Source organism: Pollicipes pollicipes, unplaced genomic scaffold (assembly GCF_011947565.3).
Source record: "Pollicipes pollicipes isolate AB1234 unplaced genomic scaffold, Ppol_2.1 Scaffold_3447;HRSCAF=4054_pilon_pilon_pilon, whole genome shotgun sequence".
Taxonomy (NCBI): domain Eukaryota; kingdom Metazoa; phylum Arthropoda; class Thecostraca; order Pollicipedomorpha; family Pollicipedidae; genus Pollicipes; species Pollicipes pollicipes.
The window spans coordinates 6,093,869-6,114,491 of record NW_023596297.1 but is presented as its reverse complement, the minus strand read 5'-3'; the positions used below and the strand labels follow the sequence as shown (position 1 = coordinate 6,114,491).

The 20,623-nt window shown below is 60.0% G+C and overlaps 2 protein-coding genes and 2 non-coding genes across 6 annotated transcripts; 3 read left to right on the top strand and 1 right to left on the bottom strand.

Moving 5' to 3' along the window:
* The first annotated feature begins 135 nt into the window (after positions 1–135).
* TRNAY-GUA (transfer RNA tyrosine (anticodon GUA)) lies at positions 136–222 on the top strand. The gene is given in 2 exon segments: positions 136–172; positions 187–222. It is a non-coding gene; the product is annotated as a tRNA-Tyr (tRNA).
* Positions 223–1,182: 960 nt separating this feature from the next.
* On the top strand, positions 1,183–1,269 carry TRNAY-GUA (transfer RNA tyrosine (anticodon GUA)). The gene is given in 2 exon segments: positions 1,183–1,219; positions 1,234–1,269. It is a non-coding gene; the product is annotated as a tRNA-Tyr (tRNA).
* A 4,446-nt stretch (positions 1,270–5,715) lies between these two features.
* Positions 5,716–12,074, top strand: LOC119091540 (cleft lip and palate transmembrane protein 1 homolog). The gene is made up of 9 exons (XM_037214348.1): positions 5,716–5,733; positions 7,242–7,457; positions 7,866–8,006; positions 9,016–9,121; positions 9,482–9,657; positions 10,034–10,155; positions 10,747–10,871; positions 11,071–11,238; positions 11,516–12,074. The coding sequence occupies exons 1-9, from the start codon at positions 5,716–5,718 to the stop codon at positions 11,716–11,718; spliced, it is 1,275 nt and encodes a 424-aa protein (XP_037070243.1). The 3' UTR covers positions 11,719–12,074.
* A 1,313-nt stretch (positions 12,075–13,387) lies between these two features.
* Positions 13,388–19,081, bottom strand: LOC119091330 (uncharacterized). Of its 3 annotated transcripts, none has more exons than XM_037214057.1 (8): positions 19,042–19,081; positions 17,194–17,500; positions 16,686–16,861; positions 16,185–16,304; positions 15,536–15,644; positions 14,947–15,048; positions 14,302–14,443; positions 13,388–13,879 (listed from the first exon to the last, which is right to left on the bottom strand). In XM_037214057.1, exons 2-8 carry the CDS (start codon positions 17,488–17,490, stop codon positions 13,731–13,733), a joined length of 1,095 nt encoding a protein of 364 aa, XP_037069952.1. In that variant the 5' UTR covers positions 17,491–17,500; positions 19,042–19,081; the 3' UTR covers positions 13,388–13,730. The 3 variants fall into 3 exon arrangements, with proteins under 3 accessions (XP_037069952.1, XP_037069951.1, XP_037069953.1); XM_037214056.1 differs by having other exon boundaries at positions 18,968–19,079; XM_037214058.1 differs by having other exon boundaries at positions 18,993–19,075.
* Between the last annotated feature and the right edge of the window lie 1,542 nt (positions 19,082–20,623).

The following is a 20,623-nucleotide window of genomic DNA, read 5'->3' as shown; positions in this document are numbered from 1 at the left end:
GCCGATAGGACAAGTCTCCTGTACTAGGGCTGACCGCGGACTGCGGGCACTAGAGTGGCGTGGTGAAAGTGGGGCTGCGATGGGCGGCGGAGCCAGTTGGCTGACCGGCCGACTGTCAGTAACGCGACGCACCAGCCTCTGGTAGCTCAGTTGGTAGAGCGGTGGACTGTAGAGGAAAGCACAGGTATCCATAGGTCGCTGGTTCAAATCCGGCCCGGAGGACGTTTTATAAGGAAGATTCTGAAGGCAGGCAGACCATACACGCTTTACTACCCATTGAACACTCCATTTAACTATTTGTGCCCACAAAGCAACGTGGGTCAATCCTGATTAGTCCGAACGTTTTGATATCTGCATGTCTGTACATGGTATGTTTAGGTGGTTCGCTTTAACGGCACGCGAACATTTTCACCGAAACGTCCATCTAGCTGGGTTTGAATGCCATGTTTGTGAATACTACTGCCCACCTCTGCAGTCGTCTGCGACAGTCCATTCCCACTGATCCAACAGAGACCGATGGGACTAGCCAGGTTGTGAACACTCGGGGTGTCGAACGCCTGGCCGATCAGCCCCCACCTGGCAGGGGATCAGACCGTCCCAACTACCTCCGACGACTCCCACTCACATGACAAACCCGACCGGCTACCACCCGGCAGCCGTCAGCGACTCCCACTCATGTCACAAAGACGACCGGCCGCCACCCGGCAGCCGTCAATGACTCCCACTCATGTCACAAAGACGACCAGCCGCCACCCGGCAGCCGTCAGCGACTCCCACTCATGTCACAAAGACGACCGGCCGCCACCCGGCAGCCGTCAGCAACTCCCACTCATGTCACAAAGACGACCGGCCGCCACCCGGCAGCCGTCAGCGACTCCCACTCATGTCACAAAGACGACCGGCCGCCACCCGGCAGCCGTCAGCGACTCCCACTCATGTCACAAAGACGACCAGTTGCCACCCGGCAGCCGTCAGCAGCCTGTCACCGACACTAACACGCTCCCCTCTTCGAAACTATAGCGCAGAGAGATATGTGTGACGACTTGCTCCGTTTTGGGGTCAACGACTATCCCTACCGAGATCCGTCAGTGCAAGTGACGGACATGATACTGAGGCGTGGTCTGATGGAACCGGTCCGGCCAGTCAGCCGACGGCCGGACCGTTCGAGGTCGCCTCCGTCAGCCTCTGGTAGCTCAGTTGGTAGAGCGGTGGACTGTAGAGGAAAGTACAGGCATCCATAGGTCGCTGGTTCAAATCCGGCCCGGAGGACGTTTTTCTGATCAACGTTCGCAAGTTTCGGCATCAGTGTTGCAAATTTACTAGACGTCCAGACGGCGCTGGATATAATCCCATCTCTCATAGAACACTTTCTTGGATAAAGACACCGTAATGTAGGCGTCAAACCTCGTTTAACCCACGTGGCGTGCTCAGCTGCCTCAATTCGCATTTCAAAATGCCAAGTGAACTGAATTTGAATCCGCCGCCAATGACAGCCCGACGCTGAAAAAACCTGAGAATAGTTGGTGCTTGATTCGTGATCGTAGCGGTCATTTTCCCGAATTTCAGGCAAGGCTGGTTTGGCTGCCTCCTTGCCTGCAAACTGCATCCTCCGGGTATGCCACAGATGCATGCTACCTTACAGTCCACCGGTCCACCAACCGATCCAGCGGAGGTTATATTGTTTGCAGCTTGCTAGAAACCATCACTAACGATGCCTAAAGCCGTGAAGGTTTTGTCTCTGGCAATGGTGCATAGGGAGCACGCTGGCCGTGAGGAGTGCGTTGCTGCTGTTGATCACTACATTTGTAGATCGTCAGTAGGGCGGACTTTAAGTTCTCCACAGCCGGTATTGGCGAAATATGTGGCTCTGTTTCCGCTGTGGCCTCCCGTCGTTTCACAGTACGCCGGAGGATGCTCGTGAATTCGTCAAGTCCTGACCCGGTATTGGGAGATGACACTGCTCTTGCCTACGCGTTCCCAGCTGGTGACGTCAGACCTGCAAGCGGGTGCGACTTAATGTTCTGCAGCTTTCTGAAATAGCTGTGTAGAGATTGAGGTATATACGGCGCGAAATATGATTTGGTTTGGAGCACATGTGTTTGCAGATTATGCGAATTCTGCATCTGAAGATCCCTTAGCTTTCAGTTAGTTTGCGGTATGTTATAATAAATATCTGATGGATGTCCTTGACATGGATACCACTGAAACCTGTCGCGAAGGTTCGGGGATAGAATGGTCTCTCGATGTACTCAATCCGAAGCAGGATGGAGTCGAAATATTTATTTGAGGTGTCCAGAATTGTCCGAACGCCCCAACGTGAATGTTGGAGCGAGCTTGTGTCGTCGGTGTTAGCTAGTACCATTATTGGTAACAGCTCTCAGTACATACGACAGGGATGGATGGCGACATCAGACCACGTGCATGACACCGTGCATTCATTGCACGCTGCTCGTGCTTCATACAACATTGTTTGGTAACGGCAGTGTTCTGATGTTGTTAACTACTGGTCTAGCACCGAGACGGCACTAACCAGTCGCGGCCTGCCGGTACCGTAGCAACGAAAGGATGCATCTCCAATGGTTTCCCTGCAATCGCGGCCTGTCGGTACCGTGACACCGACGCGATGCATCTCCAATGGTTTGCCTGCAATCGCGGCCTGTCGGTACCGTGACACCGACGCGATGCATCTCCAATGGTTTGCCTGCAATCGCGGCCTGTCGGTACCGTGACATCGACGCGATGCATCTCCAATGGTTTACCTGCAATCGCGGCCTGCCGGTACCGTGACACCGATGTGATGCATCTCCAATGGTTTATGGTGAGCCAGCCGTTTGAGGCCAGGTTTATACACCGCACCTGAGCATGTCTGGCTCCCAAAACATATCGCGTCCCCCATCGCATCCATAGATGTGCTACACCAGGACCACACGCGAGTCAGCCTTCAGTTCTAGGAAAGGATCTTTTCCAATGAAAGCAAAACAAACCCCGTCGAAAAATTATGCAGGATCCAGGAACTTAAAGCATTTCTTCAACGGCTGGTTCGGCGATTTCCCTTGGGTCACCCCCGGCTGATGCTGATTGGCTGGGCCGCGGCCGCGTGATCCCTCCGGCTGACTGTCCTGTGGTGCGACGCTCCTGGACACGGCACTGGCGACTCATCCGCTTCGATCAGGCCCTGTCTTGCAACATGTCTGACATGGACGATCGAACCGATGAAAACAGCGAGTCATCAGACCCACAAAAACATCACGTTGTATTCGCAAGTGAACACTGTCTACCCTTTCCACCGTTGCCTGCAGAGGGCCTTATCATTCGTAACTGGTGCAGCCTCGCTCCGATCGATCTATTTCTGGACCCGCACCGCAGGCAAGCTCCCCGCACTGACCGTTGACTCAGACTCACTGCGTCTGCCCGCGCGCCGTCTCGCCGCCCGCTACTTGAAGTAGATGGTCTCCTTGCCGACAATGAAGACGCGGTTGGGGTCGATGGTGGCGCTCAGCGGCGGTCGTGTGTACAGGCTCATGGTGACGCCGCCCGTCCGGCTGCTGCTCGTGTAGCTCGGTCGAGGCCGGTAGCCGCCGAACGGTCGGGGAGGGCCGTTCGGCCGGCCCGGCGGCCGTCCGCTGCCCGGCGGCCGAGCGTAGTAGCTGGACGTTGTGAACGAGCCGAAAGGAGGCAGCAGCGGCCGCGTCGGCCGGCCGTACGGCGGCGGTCGCGTCTGCGAGAGACTTGTGTCGGTGATGAAGAACTGCGCCGGCGGCGGCCTGTCTGTCACCAGCTGTGTGGCGCCGCTGAGGCTGAGCGAGTCGGCACTGGCGCTGGTCAGCGTCACGGCGCCGCCCTGGACCAGGGTCAGCGAAGCCCCGCCGCCGGGCCGCGTCAGGCTGAGGTGGGAGCCGCCGCCGCCTTGCAGCGTCAGGCTGAGGTGGGAGCCGCCGCTGGGGTATGTCAGGCTGCCGTGGCCGAGCGCTCCGCCGCCGTCTGTCAGCGTGACCCGCTCGGGCCGCACGGTGACCGTGGCCGGCGGCGGGCCCGGCAGCTCGCTGAGCGAGCAGCGTGCGCCGCCGCCGCGCGACATCAGCGACTCAAGCGACTGCACCGGGCAGCGCACGCGTTCCACCGTCTTGTAGAGCACTTTGGTCTTGGTGACGGTGGCGCAGACGTTGCTGAGCTGGCGCTGCGACGACTCCAGCCACTGGGCGGCGGCGGCGGCGGCAATCAGCGCGGCCAGCGGCACCAGCAGCCGAGCGGGGCGAGCCATCGTCACCGACTGGCGCTGCCTCCGCCGCCGCCGCCGCCGCCGCCGTCGTCGTCGTGACGTCAGTCGTCACGCCGGCCGGCGCCGTGCGGCGTCTGGGCCGTCGCCCGGCACATGTCGGTGCTGCACGTCACGCGCCGCGTAGCCGACGGCAAGTGTGGAACGAGCGGCGCTGAGCGGCGGAGCGGCGCTTCCCAGCTGTGGACGTGCGGCGTCCGCTGGAGCGGCGGCGTAGGCCCGGTGGAGCCTCTGGCCGGCCGTCAGCCGCCCGCGGCTGGTGCGGGCCCAGGCTGACCCCGCGCCGCTGGGCGGAGGTGCGGTCTCCGCCCGGCCCGCGCGTCATGGTGACGCGTCCGGCCGTGACCGGGCCGCCGCTGCCGGCAAAAAGTCCGCCGCTGACCCCTGCAGGCGGCGACCGCTCGGCTCGGGTCGCCGCCTCCGGTAATGATGTTAAAGTGTGCCGACCTTTTATGTCCGCGGTACGGTGGATGACTTGGGGTCCACAGCGGCCCGTTTTTGTGAACGTCTGGTTGTGTTGTTGGTCAAAATAGCATAGCGAAGAGCATGGGTTGACATGTCTTTTGCTTCCCTTTGAAAACAGACTTACCCAGATGAGGTAGCTGGACAATGGCGTAGTGATGATCCCTCCCGAGCGATGTAATGTAGCTTCGGCTGTTACTGATATGTGACAATTGATCCATCCAAGCGCCGTTTTTGTAGTAAGAACACTTTTTTGTTGAAGGGTAAAAAGCCTATTTTCTGTTCACGAAATTTGTATGGATCGATTTTAGGCTGCTTCTCATTTCCCCCGTTGATCTTCTGCCATTCTCTCGTTTCGGAGCGGCCGGTCGGGCCCCAGTCCTGGCTTGGCGTAGAGTGAGGCTACGATTACGAGGCCGACCAGAGTGAGGGGTGAGGAGTGACAACGTCAGGTATTTCATCGAGATGGTGTCTTCGAGGACACGTCATTTGCGTCTGGCTTTTCCGGCCCATTCAGCGGAGAACAAACGCTCCCATTCTGCGGTCTTTCCGGGCGGGTAAGAAAGACGCATACTTCGGGGCTCATTATATTCGGGTCTTTACGGTGCCGCCACTGGTTTCCGGCTTGTCGCACCCGTCTGACCTCCGATCAAGGGTGGATGCCGTGTGGTGGTAACGTACCGAGAAGCGAGTGCTCGGTTTACGTTTTCAAACATGCCTGCGTGTTGCACTGACATTGCTGCTTTTCAGCGTCAGTCGATTAGCAACAAGGCGGCTGATGTAAGAAGGACGTCTGTAACGCTATGCTCTTTGTCTACAAACAAATATCATGCCTGTTTTCGCAACTGGGCTGTTAATGCAGCCACTTCGTGCCGGAGAGGTTACGAACGCGACGATCGTGTGCTATTTCACAATTGTCGCCGGCTTCGGGAGGCCGACGAGCTGTGGCGTCACCCCAGCAGGGCTTGTCGGTAACGATGGCAGACAGCTCGGGCGTACGGTCAGCGTTGGCTTGCGCTGACGGTCTGCACCGTCGCGGGGAGAGTCCGGCGCATGTCCGCCGTGCCGCCCCGGACCAGACCGTCCCGCGCCGCCGGTCCTGCGCCGTCGCGGGGAGGGTCCGGCGCATGTCCGCCGTGCCGCCCCGGACCAGACCGTCCCGCGCCGCCGGTCCTGCGCCGTCGCGGGGAGGGTCCGGCGCATGTCCGCCGTGCCGCCCCGGACCAGACCGTCCCGCGCCGCCGGTCCTGCGCCGTCGCGGGGAGGGTCCGGCGCATGTCCGCCGTGCCGCTCCGGACCAGACCGTCCCGCGCCGCCGGTCCTGCGCCGTCGCGGGGAGGGTCCGGCGCATGTCCGCCGTGCCGCCCCGGACCAGACCGTCCCGCGCCGCCGGTCCTGCGCCGTCGCCGAGCGATGACCACGTCACGTGGCGTCGGCCGGCCGTCGGTGAAGTGCCGCGCCGCGCCCGGGGACCCGTTGGCGGTGCAGCCGTCCGCGGTACCCGGACACGGTCCTGGCGGTGCGCGGCCGCCGCCGTGTCGACTGTTGACCTGGCGGCGAGCGGGCCGGCGCCGCGCCCTAGCTGGCGCCGTGCCCCAGCGGCCGCGAGCGTCGACTCGGACCGCTGCCGGCCGCCGGTGCATCCAATGACGACCTGGTGGCGGGCGAGTAGGCGCCGCGCCCCAGCTGGCACCGTGCCCCAGCGGCCGCGAGCGTCGGCTCGGACCGCTGCCGCGTCCGTGCCGCTGCCGGCCGACCGGGGCGCCCACTGACGACCTTGTGCCGCCGGTCGTCGCTCGTGGTCACGCGCCATCTTTATTATGTTGGTTTATTATGTGCAAATTCGGTTGTGTACAACTAGAGGACGTGGTGTGGTGTCTTCTAAGACCAGCATGCACAGCAAGAAGCAGTTATGTCGTAATTTCAGTTGAGAGTTGTCCGGGGCATGGTTATGTGTGTTTTAGTTAGATACATTGCTCTCCTTTCGCCGTTGGTGTGCCTGCATGTTTCTCTGTAAAGGTTTTCTCTGTAAATAAGCGTCGTCCCATGGATTGAAAGCATGCTACGCATCGTAGCTGAATGGAATGAGCTAGATGAATGGAACGACAACTGACCCTTTGTGTACAGTTGAGTGAGTTTTATATTACATCTTGAAGCGTGCCTTGTGACGTTTTTGCTTTCGGAATGGCATCCATCGCCGTTTGGGTCACAGTGACGGGGACTTGGAAACGGGGTTCAAATAACTGAAGTTTTGAAATGCCCGAAAACGATCTCAAAAGCCGGACCAGGCCGCTCTTCTGCCAGCGGGCAGCTGGCTCATCCCATTTCGGAATGTTCTGGCGAGCGGTTTTCCAAACAATACAATATAGTCCGATAGCGGACATTGCTCCCTGCGCGGTTTCCGTGTCTCGAAGGGGTCCGGCCGTCCGTACCCAGCCTGTGTCCCTGCGCGCGTCTCCCGTCTGTGCCGGCGCTTGACACCGCGCTGCCGTGTGCCCCGCAGAAGGCGGACACGATCCAGTCCGAGCGGCTGTCGCACTGGCACCCGAACATGACGGTCAGCCTGGTGCACGACTTCACCACCTGGACGCGCGCCGCGCTCGTGCCACCCATCGACGAGTACCTGCAGTTCACGCCCTCCGGCGAACGCTACAGGCCCATCCTCTTCATCAACGATTACTGGAACCTCAACAAGGACTACTTCCCGCTCAACGACACGGTGAGCGGCCTGGGCCGGCGGGTTCTAACGCTTCTACACGGTGAGCGGCCTGGTCCAGCGGATCGGCCGCTTCTACACGGTGAGCGGTCTGGTCCGGCGGGTTCGACCGCTTCCACACGGTGAGCGGCCGGGTCCAGCGGATCGACCGCTTCTACATGGTGAGCGGCCTGGTCCGGCGGGTCGGCCGCTTCTACACGGTGACCGGCCTGCTCGTGCGGGTTCGACCGCTTCTGCCAGCAGGTAGTTGGCTCTGAGCCGTCGTGCTTGCTCAGTTCAGTACGGCGAAACCATTGTAGAAATGCAGGAAAGGCAGACCACGTTTGTTTGCTGGCTTAAAATTCACTTTATTTTCCGTTGTGCGTTTAGCTTGCTGTGCACCTAACGGATGTAATTTGTCAATGTCCACAGATGAAGGAGCTGGAGCTGCTGCTCACGTTCCACCCTATCACGTTCTTCAAGTTCCAGCTGTACAGCTCCATGGGCATGCGGAACAAGTGGACGGCGAGCCTGCTGGGAGACGCCGCCGGTGAAGAGAATGACGAGGACCAGGTTAGGCTCGTGCGACGTGGATGGCGGCCGCGGCACGAAGGGAAGGGGGCGGGGCAGGGGGCGCCTGAAACCAGTCTTAGGTCAGAGTCGGCTGGGGCAGCGGTAGTCAGAACAGGTTACGGGAGGGGGGTCAGGTCACTGACTTGTCACAGGTCACGCGCCATGGCCAGGACACTGACACGGCGATCAGGTCAGGAGCAGGTCACAGGTCGGGGGCACCTGGAATTGGGCTACTTGTACGAGCTGATTTAGAATTCACGTATCAGGACGGGAGGAAGTGAAATGTCCGATCGATAAGGGGCCCGGGGTCACGGCAGGTGAGAACGGCTTAAGATGCTGGAATTGGAGGATAAGACACTGGAACGGGCTAAAATAAAACGGACCAGATTCTGGGAGTCAGATTCTGAATGGTCATATTTGAGATGACTTCCCCAGACCGTCGCGGACTAGACCAGACCCCTGGGCCTGGCTGGCAGGGAGGGGGAGGTATCCACCGGCTCAGTCGGGGCAGCGGTGCGGGTCACGTGACTGGGGCCTCGTCACATTGGCACCAATGGGACGGCGTGCGCGGACGCCAGAGCAGCGTCGCTGATGGCGAGCACTGTCAACTGTTCAGCTGGCCGGTGGTGATCTACGCGGGGATCGGTGTCGTGTGCCGACATTGTCGTGTCTGGATGTGTTTGGTTGTGTCCTGCATCGTCTACTAATGTCCGGCCGTGTTCGTCTCCTCCCTGCCCTGTCCGGCCCTGTCCGCCTCGGTCCAGTGCTGCACCGTCCTGTCCACCTCAGTCCAGTGTTGCACTGCCCTGTCCGCTTCTGTCCAGTGCTGTCCTGTCCTGTTCATCTCTGTCCGGCCCTGACGTCCAGATTGTTGCCCGAATTCTCGACATCTTCCCACTGCTGCCAGTCTGGTGTGGCGCTGTGGCGGCCTGCCCCCCGGCACTGCCTGGCGCTGTGCTCAGCAGACCGGCGCCGTTTAACGCTGACGGCCCGGTCGCTCTCCTGCCAGGACTCGATGAAGGAGGCGATCCTGGAGACGAACGTCTACCTGATGGCGCTGACTGTGGCCGTGTCGCTGCTGCACAGCGTGTTCGAGTTCCTCGCCTTCAAGAACGGTCGGTGGGCCGCCGCGGGTGACCGGCTTTCTCGCGGGCGGCGGCTGCTGTCTGCCCTGCCGCCGCCCGATACAAACTCAGTGGTGGCGTCTTGACTGGATGTCACATGCCTGTTGTCCCCCGATGCTTTCGGCAGTGCTTTCTAACGGGTGCCCGTTTCATGCGACGCTGCTATCCCACTACGGGCCATTACTTGAGCCGAGCTGGCTGCGTTCATGTTGTTGATCAAGTGGGTTTATGATGCGTGTAAGTAGTTGGTAGGTCCGTGGTGTCTTCCAAGTCATCCTGGGCGTAACTTGACGGGCTTCTTTCAACACGTCCAGCCACATAGACTAACTGAGACACCACTCTGCCTTACAGATATCCAGTTTTGGAACAACCGGGAGTCGCTGGAGGGCCTGTCGGTGCGCTCCGTCTTCTTCGGCGTGTTCCAGGCGGTCGTCATTCTGCTCTACGTCCTGGACAACGACACCAACACCGTCATCAAGATCAGCTGCGGCATCGGTCTGCTGATCGAGCTATGGAAGATCACCAAGGTGAGCTCGTCGCACGCCACGTGCGGCGGTCGGTTGGGAAGGTCTTGCGCCTCCAGCGGGACGGGTGCGTGTGTCGGCTCCTCTGTGGTGAACTCGCGCCGGAGATGGCCTCTGGACGCTCAAGGTTCTGCTGCTGTCGGAGCAATGGGACATTGAGCTGCAGGGGACCGGTCGACTTAGGGTGCGCTCAGCCGCTCTGCCACCGGCTCCCGCGCTGGGACGCCTGTGAGCTACTTACGTGAGTCCGGCGTTGATGTCTTTTCTTTGGATGTCCGGCGCAATTTGCATATGACGGGATGCTTGGTCAAGCCTGTCATCGCCACGGCACCACTCTGTGGCCGCGCACCTCACTCTAGCTTCTTACCTCGTCCGCCAGGTGTCGGACGTGAAGATCGACCGGCAGAACCGACTGCTGGGCATCATACCACGCGTCACGTTCGCCGACAAAGGCTCCTACGTGGAATCGAGCACGCGGAAATACGACAAGCTGGCCTTCAGGTGGGTGGTGACCGCGTGGTACTGGGCGAGGTCGCCTGGGCCTGTGATCACTCTGTGGCGGCGGGCTGGTGCCCGGCCGAGGTCGCTCAGCTCTCACCACGCTTGTGAATTGAAAGCGTACACATTCGTCCCTTTTATCCTTGATCTCCCTTCATCCTGCATCCTCGCGACGCCCCGCTTGTCCGGGGCAGGCTGTGTGCGTCAGCCACGTCATCCCATAGCCCGGGTGTGTTCGATTCTGGTCGAAAGGGCTCTAATGCCAAAAACAAAACAAAAACCAACAAAAGCGTATGCTGGGGATTGAAAGGCACGGGATGGCAAGGGGCCCTCCTCAGTTGCGAGCAACGGGGCATGGCGGACGTGTGTCACGGCAGTACTCGGGGCGCGTGCTGGACGGCTAGTCGGGCTGTGACGTGCTGCCGGCCGGCCGCCGGCGGCCGAGCCGTGCCCGCCAGCAGCGGTGATCACCGGCGCGGCCGCAGGCCTGTGTCCGACGGTCGGTCAGCGGGGGCCAGGCCGCGCTCGCCGCCGCCGCGCGACGACAGTGGACACGTGTGCGTGTGTGACGGCTGGCGTCCCCCTGTTCTTCAGGTACCTGTCCTGGGCGCTCTTCCCGCTGTTGGGCGGATACGCCGTGTACAGCGTGGTGTACATGGAGCACAAGGGCTGGTACTCGTGGGTGCTCTCCATGCTGTATGGCTTCCTACTGACCTTCGGTAAGTGCGCCTCTGAAGACCACGGAACGGGCGGTTTGTGCAGTCTTGCTTTAATCTGTGATGAACTGGAACCGCCGTCCGTGTCATGACACGACCCCGGTTGCTAAAAGCAGCATAAACAACTAAAAACACTTGCTTGGTGACGTCCGTGGCGTCGCAGAGTGTTTCGTGCCCTGAGCGACCGCGGCTTTTTCGGCAGGTTTCATCATGATGACGCCTCAGCTATTCATCAACTACAAGATGAAGTCGGTTGCCCATTTGCCGTGGCGCATGCTGACGTACAAGGCGCTCAACACGTTCATCGACGACATGTTTGCCTTCGTCATCAAGATGCCGATGATGTACAGAATTGGCTGTCTGCGGGACGGTGAGCGGCGCCATTGATGTTGTAATGTACCATCCAGTGCTGAGTTTTGCTCGTGATGGTCTGCGTTGTGTTGCCCATTGTTCGGCGATTTCGATCTTCGAGCTGTTTTGTATCAATTGACAGGGTAGCAGCGTTTCCTGAGCGCTGTAGGAGTGGACAGTATGGCAGCGTGCCGTGCAGGCGGCGGCGGTGTTGCCGGCGCGTGCCCCGCGTGCCCCCGCCCCTCCGCTGTCGGGTGAGCTCCGCGCGCCACTGACCGCGCTCCGTTCGCCTGCAGACGTCGTCTTCTTCATCTTCTTGTACCAGCGCTACATCTACCGCGTCGACCCGAGCCGCATGAACGAGTTCGGCTACTCGCAGGAGATGCTGGAGCGCCGGGGTCAGCCGGCGGCCGACGGCGCGACCGCTGCGCCGCCGCTGGAGGGCGCGCCGGCCGAGCCAGCCCCACAGAAGCCGGCAGCCGAGAAGAAGGCTGACTGAGCGCGGTGCACCTAGTCGGCGGACGTCCGTGTGCGTGTCTCTGTGTGTGTGCATGTTGTGAGGCCAGCCCGTGGCCGGCAGGCTGGCGCTGACCGTGCGCTCCGCCTGCCCCGTCACAAGCTGTCCGCCACGGGCGGGACGGACGGATGGCCCGTCCGACCCCGCGAGCTTGTGGAGATTACTGTATACAATGTTTTAGTCCACCCCGTGCATACCCTGTGTTCGCCGCGTGCTGGCAGGCCACGTCCCCTCGTCACTCGCCCCCGATGCGTGGGCGCGCCAGCACGCGCTATTGTGGTAATTTATACATTCAGTGATGGTCTTTGCTCGTTGGAATAATACACGCAGGGGCGCGCTCCGATTCTGTCCTGGTCACCTCACGACGCAGGCCGGAGTGGTTCATGTCCACACCCGCACTGAGCCCACTCTGGTCACGGCGTGGTGGCCGGTCGTCGCGATGCCTTACTCCAGAGCTCACCGGTGGCTACACGCGATCGCACACCATGGCCATTTATTTCCCATCGGAACGTCGACCTTCTGGCACAGAGACGCCAACATAGCGACCTTCGGGGCGAAGCCCGACCGACCCGCCCTGGAGCCCCGCTGCGGGCCCGAGCAGACCGGACACGCCGAGCGACCCTTTCTTGCACCGCCCGCGGTTGCGCGCAGGGAAACGGCGCCAAAGCGTGGTAAGCTGTCCAGCACGGGTCCGACAGGCCGTAGTGTTAGTGCCAGGCTGGTGGGTCGACCGCGCAGCGCTGCGGCGGGTGCAGGGCTCGGTACGCCGGCGCGGCGCCCGCTGCTGAGCCGCGCCGGCGTCACCGTCTCAGCATTCGGCCGGCGAGCCGGGTCGTCTCCGAAGCCATCCCGGCTAGAGGCCGCGCGCCGGCCCCGTCCCGTCCGCTGACGGGGAGCGGGGCCGGACCGGACCGCGGCGCCTCACACTCAGGCAGGTCGACCCCCGGCTGGAGACCGCGCGCCGGCCCCGTCCCGTCCGCTGACGGGGAGCGGGCCCGGACCGGACCGCGGCGCCTCGCGTCAATCAGGCAGGTTGACCCCCGGCCCCGGCAGGTCGACCGCGCGCCGGCCCCGTCCCGTCCGCTGACGGGGAGCGGGGCCGGACCGGACCGCGGCGCCTCGCGCCAGTCAGGCAGGTCGACCCCCGGCTGCGGCGCCGCCGAGCTCAGCACAGCCCGAGTGTGAACGCGCACGCCGTAGGCCGGGCTTGGCTCGCCCTGCCCGCGGCTGTAGCGGCGGCAGGTCCGCAGATCACAGGTCCGCAGGTCACGCGCAGCGCGGCGCTGCGGACGCACCCGCGGAGGACGGGCCCTCCGAGCGTCGGTCGGTGGTTCCAGGTCAAACCACCGGCGGGGCCGGACCGACCGCCACACCGTCATAGTCGCCCGCCGGCTCAGACAGAAGGGTTCCATTGGAAGCGATTGCTGTCCGGGGTAATTATCCGCGTGCTGCCCATAGCCGCTGAAGACGTCCGAGCGCGTCAGTTGGACGCCGGCGGAGTCTTCACCGGTCTGCTGCTCCGAACACAGCGCACGATGTTCCGCCAAAACATCGGCAGGCAACCCACGTACTTACTCTACAAAATCACTCGACCCGACAGCTCGCCCAAGACGACGCCACCCTCAGTCCAGGCGGGAACAAGTGCCCTCAACACGCCGCAGCACACATCTGTAACGGCAAACCGTACGGCACCTGCGCGCCAGTAACAGCTCGCGCAGGCCCAACAACACAGCCAAAGAGATTATCATAAGCGGCCCTCGCGGCAGCGTTCGGTGCGACGCGGACCGGCCGGCTCCGGGCAAGAGAAGGCTGCCGAAACGGGGAGGGGAGGGGGTCCGGGGTATCGATATCAAGAGCATGCCCGCCGTTATCCTGCCGAACGAAGCCAAGTGTGCACGGCTCGAGCCGGCCCGGCGTGAAGCGGCGCGTGACTGGGCGCAGCGCGGCGCGGCGCGTGACTGGGCGCGGCGCGGCGCGGCGCCCCGGCCGCCCGGTCAGCGGTTCATGGTGTTGGTTCGCGGTCGCGGTAGGTCGGCGAAGCAGCCCGGCTCCGTGTGCAGACTCTGCGCCAGCTGGCGTATGGAGTCGGCCATCTGGTCGATGGACGGCACCTCCTCCTCCACGGCCGACGGGCGCTGGCGGCCTGCCGCGGCGGACGCTCGGGTCAGCTCACGAAGCGGCCGCACGGGACGCCAGCGGCCATGCAGTGCGCAGTGCCGGGACCCAGCGGGCAGTGCCGGACGCCAGCAGCCGTCCCGCGGCGATCCGAGCTGCCGCCCAACACGTGCCCGCACTCCCGACGAAACGGACTGTTGTCAACTGACAGTCGGCCCGTCCACGAAGGCATCAGAATCACAAGGCCACTTCACAGATCCCATGACACCGGCCGCTAGCATGACAACGCCGTATGCTCGATAGTGACTGTCGATTCACTGGTGCGCAGCGTTTGACGATGACCACGGACTGCGCGACCCCGTGTAACGGAGCGGGCAGTTGGGCCGAGCCTTTGAACACGCGTGTCCCGACCCTGCCGGCCCGACGCGGCCTGGCACTGGCGCCACTCACCCAGTGCCAGCACCGCTGCCGGCACGGGGATGTGCACGGGCAGCGAGTGGGCGAGATCGACGGCGCGCGAGCCGCGGCCCGGCGTCGCCAGCGGGCGCGGCTCCTCCACGCCCGAGTCGTCCGTGTCCGGCTCCTCGTCATCCTGCAGCGGCGGCGGCCCGTCAGCGACCACCCGTGAGTGACCTCACGAAGACAGCAGTCACAGTCAGGGCCACGCCCACAGCGTGACAGGGCTGGATCCAAACGACCCAGAGTCCGTACAGAGCAGGCGGCTGGAGCCAGAAGCATGATCACACGCGGAGGATGCCTCAGCACCCGGTGTGAAGCCTGCCCCGGACAGCCGAAAACGGGACGTGGCCGGGTCCGAGACAGACGGCACAGCCTGCCCGCGCGTGTCGGCGTCCTGACGGCCGATAAAGCCGCGCAAAAGTCGAAATGGATGACAGTGACTGGAGCACCGGCTACAGGAAACAGCACGTCGGAAAATGGACCGCGAATCACCACGACATGGAGTGACTGTCTGCAGCACTCCATGGCACTGCAGAGCTCCATGCAAACAGCCGGCCGCCTGGCACTAACGCAGACGGTCAATGCCAGGCGGCTGTGTTCTGCGGAGCCGCGTCCACACCACCCAGGCCGGCTCACCTGCAGGAAGTGTTCGTCCACCTCCTCAGCTACTTCGATGTCATCTCCGTCCATTAGGAACACGCCAACCATGTCCTGGTTGGGTACACCAGAGGGCCGCCGCTACACGTGCCGGCAGAGGCAGCGTCAGTATCGGACGGGGCGGCATCAGCCACGAAACAGCGGCGGTTACAGTACAGGCGGCGGCAGGGGTAGCGAAGACAGAAAACTTCTGTCGACACAAGAAAAGAGGCAGTGTCAGGCCGGACAGGTGTAATTTCGAGGACGGAGTGGGGATCAGAGCTTCAGGCAGAGGCAACAGTAGGAATCGGGAAATGAGGCACAACACAGCACACAAAACGATCGTGTTACCACCGATCACGCTAGGAAGCCGAGAGCAGGAATGTCTAGAAATCTCGACAAATACCGTGGCGATGGCTTCGAATTTTCTGACATTTGCAAACATGTCTGCCTGAGATCACCCAGTACGGCTCCTCTGTGGCCAGCGTCATGCACGAAGGAGCAATGTCGTGAGCGTCAGTGCCAGCTGCCTATCGGGGCGTCGCCAGACCCGCCTCTGTCGCCGCCACCGGCGGGTGGCCGCGCCCACCTCGGAACGCAGCGGCGGCACGGTGTCTTGTCCCTCGGATTCGGAGGACAGCGGTGCGCCACCGGCGTCCGCCGACAAACGCAGCTGGTCCTCCACCCGCAGCAGCAGACTGCGGGAGGGGCGGGGAGGGTCACACTGGGGACAGACACAGCTGGTCCTCCACCCGCAGCAGCAGACTGCGGGAGGGGCGGTGAGGGTCACACTGGGGAAACGCAGCTGGTCCTCCACCGCGGCAGCAGACTGCGGGGGGGGGTGAGGGCCACACTGGGGGCAACACAGTGGTCAGAGCCTCGTTCATCCGACGGCAGCAGACTGCGGGAGGGGGCGGGTGAGAGAGTCACACTGGGGACAGATACAGCTGGTCCTCCACCTGCAGCAGCAGACTGAAGGAGGAGTGACTTGACCCACGCTGGGACAGATGCAGCTGGCCATATGCGGTGGCTGACCGTTAGCCGTTCGGAAACGAGCAACCAATGCACAATGGACCGCACAGTATGTTCAGTTTTTGCTAATACGTCAATGAAATGTGCTTCGGTAATATGAGGACTGCCCCAATACGTGAAATACCGTTGTTGCTCTTCGTTATAATATCCGCAGCATATGAAGAATGTACATCGACGAGCAAGCGCTATCCGAAGAGGTTTGTCACCTCTTGAACGCCTGAGAGTCCTCGAAAGCCCGTTGCTTGCTTTCTTTCAGTTCGGCCAGCTTTTCATCCCTGAAGTTCTGGACTACCGTTTCTATCCGGTGTTCTTCGCGCTTAATGAAACTGAAATCGAGAACAGAATCGTACACCACTTGAGCCCAACGTTTTATCCACGTACACTTCGCATGCTATTGATAAACACATATGGTCCCCAAATACGCCATATTTGATAATATCACATATCCATCATATGTGTAAATACGACATATGTGCCCGAACAATCCTGCACTTGAGTGAGGTGAAATGTCGTAGAGCCCAGCAGTACTTTATTTATCGCAATGCAGTGACTGCGCTGAATCTAGAGATGCAACATGAGAGGGGCACGCCACCGCTCCGCCCCGTCCCCTCTAAACAAACCAGGGATGGCACGAGTACTCCAAACAGGTCAGCTGGGCGCAGCCGGCCGCTGCCGTGCGGGCCGGCGGCGGCGGCCTGCTCACTCACGAGGTGACGTTCAGCTTCATGTGGCGGAGCGCTGCCGTCAGCGCCGGGTGCGAGCGCGGGCTGGCCGGCGGCGCCAGCGAGCGCTCCAGCGCGCCGGCCAGCTGCGGCAGCACGATCCGGAAGGCCGGCGAGTAGCGCTCGCTGCGCTGCAGCGCCGCGATCCGCGCCGGCTCCGACTGACGGCAGGCGGCCGCCTTGATAGCCACGGGCCGCACCGGCCGCACCAGGACAGCCAGACTCATTTTAAACCATCTATGTACAGTAATCAAGAAGGCATTATTGCCCTGTCTCTTTTCATTGTTTTTAAAAGTTGGGAAGACATTTCACAATGCGGATTATGGATTGCAACTTCACCAAAGTCGTCAGGGTAGTGCCCATTAGCGCGCATTCGCGGCTGGTGATGTCGCCGGGACATTCGAGCGGAAAATCCGTACGATCAAGACTGGCAAGACCGTCGGGTCCGCGTCCCACGGCGTGGTGGGCGTGATTTCCGCCGCGGCTCGCTCACCAGGAGGTACTTGCTGACGGCGGTGGCGGCGCCGGCCCGGTCGCAAGTGGCGTGCGTCACGCAGCCGCAGTTGAGGCACCGACAGACAGTCCAGTCACTGGCGCCGGACACCGAGTGCTGCTGCAGAAGCGTAGCATGCTCCACGCTCGCGCCGTCCGGCCCCAGCAGTACCCAGAGGCAGCCGGCGGCCAGCAGCGGCTCGCGCTGCAGCGGCTCCGGTACGTCCGCTGGCGGCTCAGCCAGCAGCTGCACCACGTCCAGCCTCACATTCAGACAGTTGCATGTGTGGCTGTGCATCCTGGCTATGCTGAAATGTAATATCTGCTGTCATGAATATAAACAGCACTACATCTCACCTATGGTCGAACTAAGTACTGATAAATACACCACAAGTCAATATAAAATTCTGACATTCAGGATAAGTGGAATCTTCCAGGATCAGGAAGATTTAGGATGATGCAAAGTGGGTTCACCAATGTTTCCATGCCTAACAATTACTAAATTTGACACATTTTGGAGGAATCATTTTTTGCTGTTAGGTAAACTTGCAAAGCGATGACATCATGAATCAAAGTTGTCACGACAATGCTTGCTTCTAAAAACATTAAGTTGCAGTTCCCCTGCTGGTGTGGGGCACTTTAGGAGTGTCACACTGTGAGATTATGTGAGGCCTCCATCAGGTGTCATGGTGGACCAACTGTTGAATTAAAATGATTGACAGGCATCTGTGATAAAAACAGCCTTGAATAGCATATCTTCATATTGATAAGCTACTTGTCATCTGTACTGAAAGAGGAGAACAAAAGTATGCAAGAACATGCTCTAGTATCATGTGCAGATTTCAAGGCTATCTAACCACTGTTTTGCAAGGTAGCCCTGAAGTCATTCTTACAGTTCAGGTAGTGATTTTTTTCAGTATACTTGTGAACTGTGACCTAATCGCTCAACTGACAGATGTCGGCTTGATAATTCTCTGTTAAGAATGAACAGCATTATACAATGCTGTTTGAGTTTTCCAACCCAGTTAGATCCTGAAAAAATAAGAGTTGTATGCTCCAGCCTAATGCTTCCATGTTGTGAACAAAAATTCAGACTGTTTTGCTAGGAGGCACCAGCCACTCATATTAGCTTTTAATAGTAAAGTCATACCAAAATAAGGACAGGCTTTGTAAGGTTTGTTGTTTTACTGGAAATCAGCAAAAAGGTAAATATATCATTCAAATGATTTTACCAACTAAATCACCTAACTGAGAGTGAAAAGGGAAGAGGGAAAATGAGACAAAGAGGTGCAGCAAGCTGCTTTTACTTGAGCACACTACCTTTAGCAAGATTTACCAAATGCTCTTTAAAACAGTGAGGAAAATGGACTGCAAGAGCAATGGTAACTTCCATCTCATCCACTTTTGACAGGTCAATGTGTTTGAGTCTAGAGCAAGAGATCAGTGAGAAACCTGCCATGGAAGAAGCTTTATCATATAAGATACCAAGAGCCAAAGCTGTGCTTTTTATCAACATAATGCAATCCTGATGACAACCACTCAAGAACTGTACACAAATTTTGTCGAAAAAAATCCACAGGAAAAAGCCCTTACCCAGAAATAGACCAATGTCAGCCAAGATGAGAAGCTCAGCATGCACTGGGATGACAATGAGTGTTTGCAGAAAGCAGTAACCCAGCAAGCCACCCAGACAGCCGACGGGATAACAAACTCCACCCACATCCAGCAGAAAACACCTAGACTCCGCGGGCTTCTTGGTATCTGTACGTTATTACCGAGGCCATAGAGCAGCAGAATCACCTGAGGTCTTGTTTCCCGTTGCACCGTATTTACTTTCTTCCGTACTCACTTATGTATAAGCTCCGCAAACAGCGCCTGCCCGACCGTGAAAATTTAGGGAAATGCGGCGTAAACGGCGAGTCGCTGGCAAAATATCAGCTGACTGAAAATGCCTGTGGCTGATGCCATGCTAATTTACACGAAATGCCAAAGGACCATGGCGGCACCCCGCGAACAGTATGCCCTTGGGTACGCGCGCCCTCTCTCTACCGAACTGTTGGCATTTTGCCTATGCATACGCTTAAATGCTGACAGTTAACCTTTCCGGGTACACATACACAGACGAGCAACAACGTCGAGAAGATGTAACGTTGTTTTACGACACCTAGGAAATTTCACGTGCCCGAGGCGTGCCAAACCTGGCTTTCAGTCGTCTTTTCATCATTGCGAGATCCGACGTACACCATTAAGATCACAACAGCCAGCCTCACGCACCTACAACGTCCGGCATGCAAGCCCGCCTACCCAGTGACTGAAAACAACACGATTGAGGCTACTGTGCAGTTGCGATGCCACGTCGTTTCGCGAAATGAGTTGAGGGAAACCAGTGGAAAACGACTCCCTCCCCCACCCCCAACATAGCACACAAAGGGGTCCCTCCCTCGATTTGACCCATTTGCTCTCAGAGTGGAGTTCGGGATTTGAAGCCAAGTTGGGGGGGGGGCGCTGAAACCCTCCCCAATCGAAAATGGAACCACATCCTGTGCTTCTTTTATTCAGGCATACGGCAGCTGCCCCGTTCCCATTCTTCCGCAGTCTAAGCAACGCACCTTAAATAACAGTTGTAGCCAACACTTCACAAACGTGACGGGCATCCGCATGGTGCTAACAGATCACAAGCGTTATACAGCAAGTATATTTGTCAACGACGTGGGACGACGCACACCTCACCGCCTGCATCGCCACGAAACAAATCATTCGGCGCGCGCTGGTAAGTGCTTTCGCGTCGTGCAGCCGATAATGAGCACAAAGAAGGCTGTGGGCAACAATATATTATTCATGTTCCAATAAAACGTACCGAGTGTAGAGAAACATACAATATATATGTGACCCGCCGGCGGAGGGCGATAAGGAGAGCGATGGGACGCGTACAGAGGCAGGAGCGCAGGCTCACGCCCATGGCACACCCTCGCGCACGCACACCACGGAAACAGCGACGCTACCGGCTGGGGGAGCAGAGCTGCGGCTACAGGGCAGTTGGAGGGCTGTCCCGCCCGGGCCCGGCCGTCTCCGGGCTGGGCTGACGTCCGGGGCCGCCCGGCCGGCCGACCCCGGGTCAGGCCTGAGCCGGCCCCGGTCCCGACCTGACCTCCCAACCGCGGGCGACGGCGCGGCTGCGGCCGCCGGCGCCCGCGCCGCTCCGCCCGCCCCGCGTCCAGGCGGGCCGCAACGCCTCATCCGAGCATAATACTGTCAAACCGAGGTAATGCAGACGCAACTGAAGCCAATGCTCCGGGCGCCACCGAGCCGAGCAAACTGAGTGAGGGCCGGCCGAGCCCTGGCCGCGTCCCGGCCGGCAGCGCGCGCGAGATTCGGCCCGCCGGCCGGCAGCCATACAAAAATAAAGCGCGCGCGCGCGACACGTGTGGCAC